We start from the raw sequence: 9,532 nt of genomic DNA, 5'->3' as shown, positions 1-9,532 counted from the left end.
ATAAGCATAATTGGTGAATTAACATGCTTCTTGGGATTACAAGTAAAACAGATGGAAACTAGGCTATTTCTCTCACAAACCAAGTATGCTCTCAATTTGGTAAAGAGATTCAGGCTGGAAGGAACAAAGGAAGCAAAAACACCACTATCTACTACTGTAAAGGTTTCCAAAGACACTATTTCAAAACAAGTAGATGGCAAACTATACCGAAGTATGATTGGAAGCCTTTTGTATCTAACAGCAAGTAGACCAGACATAATGTTCAGCGTAGATTTGTGTGCTCGATTTCAAGCTTATCCTAGAGAGACGCACTTAAATGCCGTGAAAAAGATTATCAAATATGTCAAAGGCACAACAAATCATGGGTTTTGGTATTCACGTGATACAGGATCTGAACTACTTGGGTACAGTGATGCTGATTGGGCAGGAAATGTCGAAGACAGAAAAAGTACTTCTGGAGGTTGTTTCTTTATAGGCAAAACTTTGGTTTCATGGTTCAACAAGAAACAAAACTCTATTTCACTATCAACTGCCGAAGTAGAGTACATTGCAGTAGGGAGTTGTTGCACTCAACTACTATGGATGAATCAAATGCTGAACGACTATGGTATCAAGTTCAGAAGTGTAGATCTTCACTGTGATAACACAAGTGCAATCAACATTGTAAAGAATCATGTACAACACTCCCGAACCAAGCATATTGACGTACATCATCACTTCATTAGAGAACTAGTAGAGGATGGAGATATTGTGATGCACTATATACCAACTGACAAGCAATTGGCAGACATATTTTCAAAACCTCTCGACGTAGTCAAGTTCAACTAATTAAAATCTGAACTTGGTATGTGCACCATATCTTCGAACTAGTTTAGAGTATGGTACATTGTCTATCTGATTAACTTTGAATTAAATTTTGAATGTAAATATAATTGTTTTTAAAATGTGATATATTCTGTAATTGCTAAAGTCTATCCTTTAAGCTTAAATGATTATGAAAATGTACTGCCATCCTAACAAGCTGCCTGAGCATTAAATACAGAAAAGACAACCGTTAATCAAAGGCACGCTTCCCACGACTGTCACGTTGCTCAAAGTGACCCGAAGAAGTCGCTCCTATCCGCAACCTTTATACACTTCAGAAATCAATTGCAAAATGTGGTAACAAAAAATCCCCAAAATCTCATCGTCTCTCTCTAACTACTCTACATCTCCGCCATTATCATCATTTCCACAAAACTCACAAGCTGCAGTTTGATTTTCTCCCATTCATACAAAAATGGATCATGATCCTACCAAGTTCTTTGACTTCTCAAAACTCATGAACAAATATCCCAAAGAAATACATCATCAGCATCGAGAGAAATGGTACTTGTCATTAACAATAGGATGGATCCACTTGGTGGGAAGCCCATTTGGTCTTTCTACTCAAGAGCAAACAAACTTGACTACCTAAAGGGTTTTCTGAAACCACTCGCCATGGAGTCAGGCGAATCATCCCAGGAGAAGGTGCTTAAGGTTTATTCTAAAACCCTTCTCACACTGTTTTTCTAAAAATTCCTCTGTTTGCATGCTGTCTCTGTGAAATCTGCTGAATACTTGAAAATAATATTCCTATACTGTAAATCAAAATTTCAGGAGATAATCGTGCTTTCAGATACTGATGAAGAAAATAAAACTGAAGCAAACGCTACTACTGAAAAACCATTATCCTTAATCTCTATGAAAAAGGAACCAGTTGATCCTACTGATGATATAGCATCTGATTTGCCTACACACACATTGATTTCTCCTACTTCTATTGCACCTAACATTTCAACTAAAGTGTTTTAAGGTCCTGATCCTTTTGGGCCTATACCATCTTATATTACAAGAACTTATATTACCACTACCATCTTCACATACCCTCATGACTACAGAGAACACATCCCACTTGCCCACTGATATTCAGAACACAATGTCTGAGGAATCCCAAACTGTAGAGGCTACTGAAACTCTGCCTGAACTACCTTGTGAACCAAATGTTGAACAAACCTCTGCTGAACCTACCACTGAACCTATCACACAATTACCAGACATTACTTTAGAACCCCTGGAGTTTGAAGCTGAATATGAAACAGGACAAATAAGAGATGAACAAGAGGCCTGTGAAGATGAAGAAGATTCGGTGCCATTATCTCAGATCATGAAAGTTAAAGAGAAAGCCAGAGGAAAGAAGAAAGTGGCTAAGCCTGCAGTAGATACTAATCCTGTTCAGAAAATTCAATATTTCTCCAAACTGTCTCTGCACCAAGAAGGAGAACTAGATCAACTGCTACATCCCAAAAGAAAGCTCCATCTCCTACCAGAAAATCAAAAAAGAAAATAGAAAGTCCCAGAGCGGATTGAAATTGAAGACCCTAGCTGCTGCCTACTGGTTTGAAGACTTTATCTTTTGTATTTGGCAGTTGTAGTAAATTTATGATACTTTGTTTTTTGTAATGAACATTTTGTTTTTAAATGCATAAGATTTTTGGTCTATGAACTATCTTTGTGTTAAAAGCTATTGTTTCAAGTAGACTACTATATTGCTAGGAAACTTACACACAGGGGGAGATTGTTAATAAAAAGTACTTTTATCTTTTGAAAAAATATTAAAAGACTACCTGGTTGTATTAAGTTTCATAGATCAAAAGATAGTTCAGCCTAAAGAGTTCTAAGTTCTAATTGTATTTAGCATAGGTAGAGTCTGTACTAGTGCAACAGATAGTTCACAAGACTTGAAGACTGAAGACCTGAAGAATATGAAGACCGAACTGGGAACTAAGAATTACACTGGTACAATCAAGTTGTTCAGAGACGGTTATTCAGTTACAACCACTTCAAGATTTCAGCAGCTTTAACTACAAGCTCAACCTTACCAATGGGGTTGTTGAGATTATTGAGATTTATCCATAGAGTATACTCTGATAGAGCAAAAACGATATCTTGACAAAACCTACCTTTAATTCAAGATCAAATCTCTCATTACGAGATGATGGGCATGAATTCACTCTAGTCAAGCATGACGTGTTGCTGTTGAGGGGGAGCCTTAACACAAGGAGATTGGGAGATCACATACTTGAAAACTCTTCAAGGCAGAACTCAAGGATGAAGATTTGACGAAGATCCATGAGGCATATGCATTACAAGATTTTGTTTAATATTATTGCAAACAATTTTATATACCTTTGTACATAGAGTACTCAAACAAGTCGGATCAGCTATAGTCAAATCAACACATAATGGATTGATAAGTCAATTTGGACTTTTCCTTTTAACTTTTCAATATAAGTAACAATTACTATTTTTAATATAATTTGTCTCTTTCCATGCATGACAAATGACCATTTTGTATCACAAGGATCACTAACATAAAATATTTATTTTGTTTGGGATGTCATTATGAATTGCTAATTTTTGTGATCTTCCCTATTCAAATCAACAAGTGTAAATCCTAACTCGTCAACTTTCACACCTTGTTTATTATATACCCATCTAAATCGGAGCACCGGCACTCTAATAAACTGAACATAATCGACCTCCCATATTTCTTCAATCACACCATAATATGACAACTTTGCAATCACATGATTTTTATCTTTCGAACTACTGAACTGCATTGAATTTGCAACCAAAGAAACTCCACTATTTTGTGTAGTGCTCATTTCATCTTGAGATTTTGTGTAAAAAGAAAGCTCATTAATGTCATATCCAGTACAACATATGACTTGCATACCAAGACTATGAGCTAACCATCGTACAATATCAGAAGCATTATTATCTTTAAGAACTTTATTCTTGAACCAACCAATAAAAGTACGGTTCTTTTCGCTCACAATCCACATGAGAACTGTATTCATAGGTGCCAAAGATACCTATGAAATAGGGTATAATATGGGTTAAAATGTGTTGTTTCGATGCCCTTTTAGGATAATTTATGGTGCTATGTGCTTTAATGTGCTAACCCTTGCAAAGCTCTATTATTTGGCGCACTTTAGAGGGTTCTTGTAGGTTTGAGCTCAAGGAGGAAGTCTATGGACTAGACAAGGAAGCAACCACGGGATGAGGCATAGTTGGGATCTCCACGCCAATATCCATGAGCGTGGACTAGCTCGTGGGAACAAAACAGAAAGTTCCACGACCCCAAGTCCACGAGCATGGAAGACAGCGAGAAGTTTATAAGTAATAAGTCCACGACCGAATCTACGCTCGTGGACGGGCTCGTGGGAAAGAATCAGCGCGGAATTCTGAGGAAGTACTTTGGAGGGAAGCTATTTAAAAACCTAGATTAGATTTTTTTTGAGAGAGTTATTAGCTTAGTTTTAGATCAGTTTTTGGATACTTTTGCTCTTAGATCAAGCTTGTAACTGAAGATCATCTTGGAAGGCAATTTACTTTTGGATTGTTAATACATTTGTTTAGGTAATTTCTATTTTCTATCTTGATTTACATTTCAATTTGCTTTTCAATTGTAATTTCCAATTTCATTAGCTTTTAGATTCAATATCTTTGTTTGAATTGTGCAATTCCACTAGGATGAGTGGCTAGTGCTTGAAAGAGTTGGATGCTCCTAACTAGAGATTGTGCATGGGTTTTAATTGCTCAAGTGTGGATGATGCTTTGAGATGATTTGCGCTTATTGCCGGCCGGGATAAGTAGAAAGGTTGAGAGAGTGGAGGTAGTGAGAAAATCCGCCTCCATGAGTCTTGCTCATCCACATTCCCACCCTAAGTCCAAAAGGACTAGGTCCAGAAGCAGTGGTAGACAACATGTTTGATAAAATGCCCCAACCAAATGAGGAAGTGGGAGTCCAGGTGTGACCCCACTTGGTGTTTGTGCCTTAAACTTCCTTGACTGAAGCATTGTTTGCATCCTGATAGGTGCCAAAGATACCTAGGTTAAGGGTCTAATAAGGGGGTGAATTGTGTTATTTGGTATTTTTTTTTTGTGGTTAATTTATGGTGCTATGTGCTTTAATGTGCTAACTATTACAAAGCTCTATCATTTGGTGCACTTTAGATGATTATTGGTAGGTTGTCACAGATTATTTTCCGTGACCGTGTTAAGATCACCCAATGAATGAACAGGCTAACTGGTTAGCTTGCTTTACGGGTACAGGGGGCGACAATGGCTATAAGGATGGGTAAAGGGGGTGACAATGGATATAAGGAGAGTTCTGCCTTAGACGCTAGGCCTGGCCAAGTTAGACACGCCGACTCGATTTAGTTTTGGGAGCCTGTCACTGGTATAGGACTTGACTATGAAACGGGCCTATGCGATTCGAATGCCACAATTTGTTGGGTGCTATTGTCGCATCCCTGATGAGCCTATGGCAAGGCGAAACCAGTTGGAACGTATGAGGGAAGGCTGGTCCGTGGGGTGTGAGGGTCCCCGGGCCCATGTCATTGAGCTCAAGAAGAAAACATATGGACTTAGACCTTGGTACATGATATAAATTAACTGTAAGGGCGGATTTGGCCCTTGTACAAGACACAATGCTTGCAAGGTGTGGACCCTGGTCTTAAATTATGTATTTTTAGTATTAGAATTGTGAACTTGGAGAATATAAATTATGTTTCTAAGTCAAAACGCATAAATGCTGTAGAAGAGAATTTGTGAATACAATACATGGTAATCAAATCAACTACAGTATTTGAAAGGAACTTGTGAATCCAAAATAAGGTAATCAATTACATATATGTTAACATTTTGTTTTCGTAGTATACAAATTGTGAATTTTTAAAATGTAAAATTGTGAATATTCAAAACCCGCCGGGTCCACCTTCTGGGAGTCTTTTTTTTTTTTAATAAAATTATAATTATGTTAAAAAATTAAGATTCAAACTGAACCTTCAAATTATCTTTTTCAATATTTTTTCTAGTTTGAAACTCATTTCTATGTATCAACACTTTTTGGAGCGTTGCCTCCAAATGAGACCAACTAAGGCTTGATTGGATTAGGAGAGCTGCCACCCAAATAGAACCCAACTGAAACTCAGTTGGATTATGTTCTGTATGTAAAATAGAAAAACTATTTAACTATTCCGCACAGATTAAGAAAAAATAAATCCAAATTTGCAAAAGGTAAAATATTCCAAATTTATACATCACAGAATAAGCATAATTAATTATTACATGCTCTCCAAACATTGGAAACAAGATGTTACCATGCACTTCAACCATATATAATAACTCTCAAACAAGAAGCACCAAAACAACCTAATAAAACAAACCGCTCGAACAATCTCAGAACAAACAAATCAATATCGAGATGGATATGCTTTATATGATGTATCTAGGGGCAGGTGAAGCCCTTTGGAACCTTCTTGCTGCAGACATTAAGGAGCAAGCTGAGGGAAAGAGGAATATTAAGGTTGATACCTAGGATGTTTGCTTTAATGGCAGTGCAAAGGCACACAGCGGCTTCGAGGTCTACGAGGTTTTCGATGAGACTGCAGCATGGCTTCTTGGGAGGGTTTCCGATTGTAATGTTGAGCAACCCATTCAGAACATTGGCACAAACCCCCAATTTTAGGGCATCTGTAGGGCACTTGCCTTTTGATGAAGGGGTAGGGGTTGGCTTTGGCTTTGGCTTTGGCTTAGGACTAGGGCAAGTGTTACATGCACTCACTGTAGTGAAGAAGAGGATGTTGATCACAAGAAAGAGAGCAAAAGCCCTGGTGCTCTTGGAATCCATATCTGAATACTCACTATTATTAAGGTTTTGATTTTAGTGATGAAGTTTAAGGAAGAGGGGTGCCCATTTATAGGCTCCATGAATGGGGATTCTTGTAAATTAAACATTTGGATTAATGTTGATAATATATAATTAACTCATAAAAAATAATGGGAAAAAGTTAAAGTTCTTAAAGAATTATGCTAGCTATAATAGTGCTACAATGATATATATAATAGAAAATAATGTTTTTCAAATGATATTGATATACTTATAAGTTATAACTTGCTTCAATTATGATATTTGGATTTCTTTTGCCGAATGGCCCTGTTTGGTAAATAATTAGCCTATCAGTCAATTTTAGTCTATTTGACCATTATTAATTGTTTGACTTGGTTAAAAAATTTGGTTAATAAGCTTCTTGTAACTCTAAAATACTAAATTTCAAAAAACTACTCAAAGCAAACTTTTTCAATTAGCCTTTTGAGAAAAGAAATTATACCAAACAGCTATCATCTAACAGCTAATTTACCAAACATTTTTCTACAATCAACTAATATTATCAATTAATTATACCTTCTAACCTAATCAACTAACGGCATCAGCTAATAGCCATTTGCCAAACAAGGCGAATGTATAATTAAGGTGCACATCCTAGAAGTGGTCTTTATGACCATTGTTTACTATATAGATGTGATCATATTGTGGCCATCAATATAGCATCATATCCCTTTATTACATTCCTACAACGTCCCGGTTTTACATTTTTTTGTGTGCAGGGTCAGGTCCTAACAATTCCCTCACACCCCATCCTCAACAGCATAGCATGCATGTTTTTAACGTATTTTAACTTGTGACTTACTTTGATACCAATTGTTAAAATTAAGCGCTTACTAATGTCAAAAGTTATAGTTAATTTCGAATGTGTAATTTTATTTCTTTATACTTTAATACAGTTAACTTCATATTTCAATAGCAGTAAACTGGACTACTTAGCTCTCCAAGTTGTTGCCCAATAAAGAAAAATTTAGAGCAGCATGTGTATAGCTTAGAATTTTAGCTGGCAAAAGAAGCATATTATCGGAACTCTTGGAAGCCATGCATGTGAAGAGGGAATACATGTTTCCATGTTCCCTGCTAATTACGTCCAAATCTACCCTGATTAAACAATAATTTAATTAAACATTCCCGTGATCAATACCCAATTGTCAGCATCCTTAACCAAAATTTCTTCTTCTTTTTGTTTTTCTTTAAGATAACTTTAATACTAAAATATACGCCGTAATATATTAAAAAATAAATCTATTTGTCAATTACTGTATAGTGTGATTACACCCATGCAGTTTTTATATCGTGGACCGCGGTCCCAAAACGACGTCGTTTCAGTAAGTGGGAGACGGAGCCTGTAATTGACACTACAGTTCATCTCAAAAGATACTGCATTACATTTGTTTTGATATTATCGAATGAAACTGTAGTTATATCGAAATGTAACTGTAGTTGTGTTGAAATGTAATTGCACTGAATATGAACAGATACTGAATAACAGTTTCACATTTGTGTTTTATATTATCGAATGAAACTGTAGTTATATCGAAATGTAACTGTAGTTGTGTTGAAATGTAACTGCAGTGTATATGAACAGATACTGAATAACAGTTTCACATTTGTGTTTTTATATTATCGAATGAAACTGTAGTTATATCAAAATGTAACTGTAGTTGTATTGAAATGTAACTGCAGTTGTGTTGAAATATAACTACAGTGTATATGAACTGAAAGTGAGCGACGCGAATTCATCCGTCTGTTTTTATTAATCAAAACGACGTCGTTTTAATGCACGGTCCACAATGCATTGTGGACCACGGTCCACGATATAATTTGCGACACCCCTGTTACCCTTCTAAATGAGTTATAACATGATCGAAGCTCGATAATTGTACCCAAAAGAAGAAGCTAAATCTATTTGTTTATGAAGCTTCTAGATTTCAAGATATACTATTGAGAATGGTGGTCAGCAATGACAGTAATTGAATTGATTGATAAAGTTGGCACCAATTCACCGTATTATTTTCATCATTTTTTTTTCGTCGTCGACATACGAAGGTCATTGTCAAATCTAATGTTTATTTTTCATGCCTAGATAGATAGATATTATGGAGACTTTATTTGCATAACTTAAATTACAAATTAATTTATATCTCAAATTCTTATATTATTAATCAATCAAAATTTTCGATTCTCACCTATTTTTATTATAGATATATCATAGGGACAAATTATTATGTGGACCACAGTTCAGAATATCGTCGTGAATATTATAAGTAAAAATAATATAAATTATGTTTTAAAATAATGTACATTACGTGTTAGGATAATGTACACTATGTGTTAAAATAATGTAAATTGCGTGTCAGAATAATGAAACATCTTAGCTAAATTAATGTACATTATGTTTAAAATAACGTACAGTATGCTTTATAATAATTTACATTATGTTTTAGAATAATGTCATTATGAGTTATTGTTGCAGTTGGACGCGCAAAAAAAATAAAAATTAAGCAAAATAACATCGTTTTTAGACCGTGATCCAGACAACTGTATAGACCTCATCCCCACAATAACCATTGATATCATGGTAGGTCAGATACAGAATAATGAAAAGGTCTTTTCTTACGGCTATATGATACATGACTAGTAAAAACGTTTTCAGTATATTTGTAAAAGTCAATTAAATACTCTCCTTGTTTCATTAATTTTTTTTTTCTGGACATATAAAATTGGATAAAAGACGGCCCACATGAATGATGGGAGTGGGTTCGAGTCTTAGTGGAG

The 9,532-nt window shown here is 35.5% G+C and overlaps 1 protein-coding gene across 1 annotated transcript; it reads right to left on the bottom strand.

Annotated features, from left to right (window-relative positions):
• Positions 1 to 6,095: 6,095 nt before the first annotated feature.
• LOC116001751 (14 kDa proline-rich protein DC2.15-like) lies at positions 6,096 to 6,770 on the bottom strand. The gene has a single exon (XM_031241687.1). It carries the CDS (start codon positions 6,716 to 6,718, stop codon positions 6,317 to 6,319), a length of 402 nt encoding a protein of 133 aa, XP_031097547.1. The 5' UTR covers positions 6,719 to 6,770; the 3' UTR covers positions 6,096 to 6,316.
• Positions 6,771 to 9,532: the final 2,762 nt, after the last annotated feature.

This window comes from Ipomoea triloba, chromosome 13 (genome assembly GCF_003576645.1).
Source record: "Ipomoea triloba cultivar NCNSP0323 chromosome 13, ASM357664v1".
Classification (NCBI taxonomy): domain Eukaryota; kingdom Viridiplantae; phylum Streptophyta; class Magnoliopsida; order Solanales; family Convolvulaceae; genus Ipomoea; species Ipomoea triloba.
The sequence above is the reverse complement of the archived record's forward strand: the minus strand, read 5'-3'. Positions and strand labels throughout refer to the sequence as shown.

Bases quoted from the DNA above. Each gene is read 5' to 3' on its own strand.
- LOC116001751 (XM_031241687.1), bottom strand. From the start codon at position 6,718: ATGGATTCCAAGAGCACCAGGGCTTTTGCTCTCTTTCTTGTGATCAAC.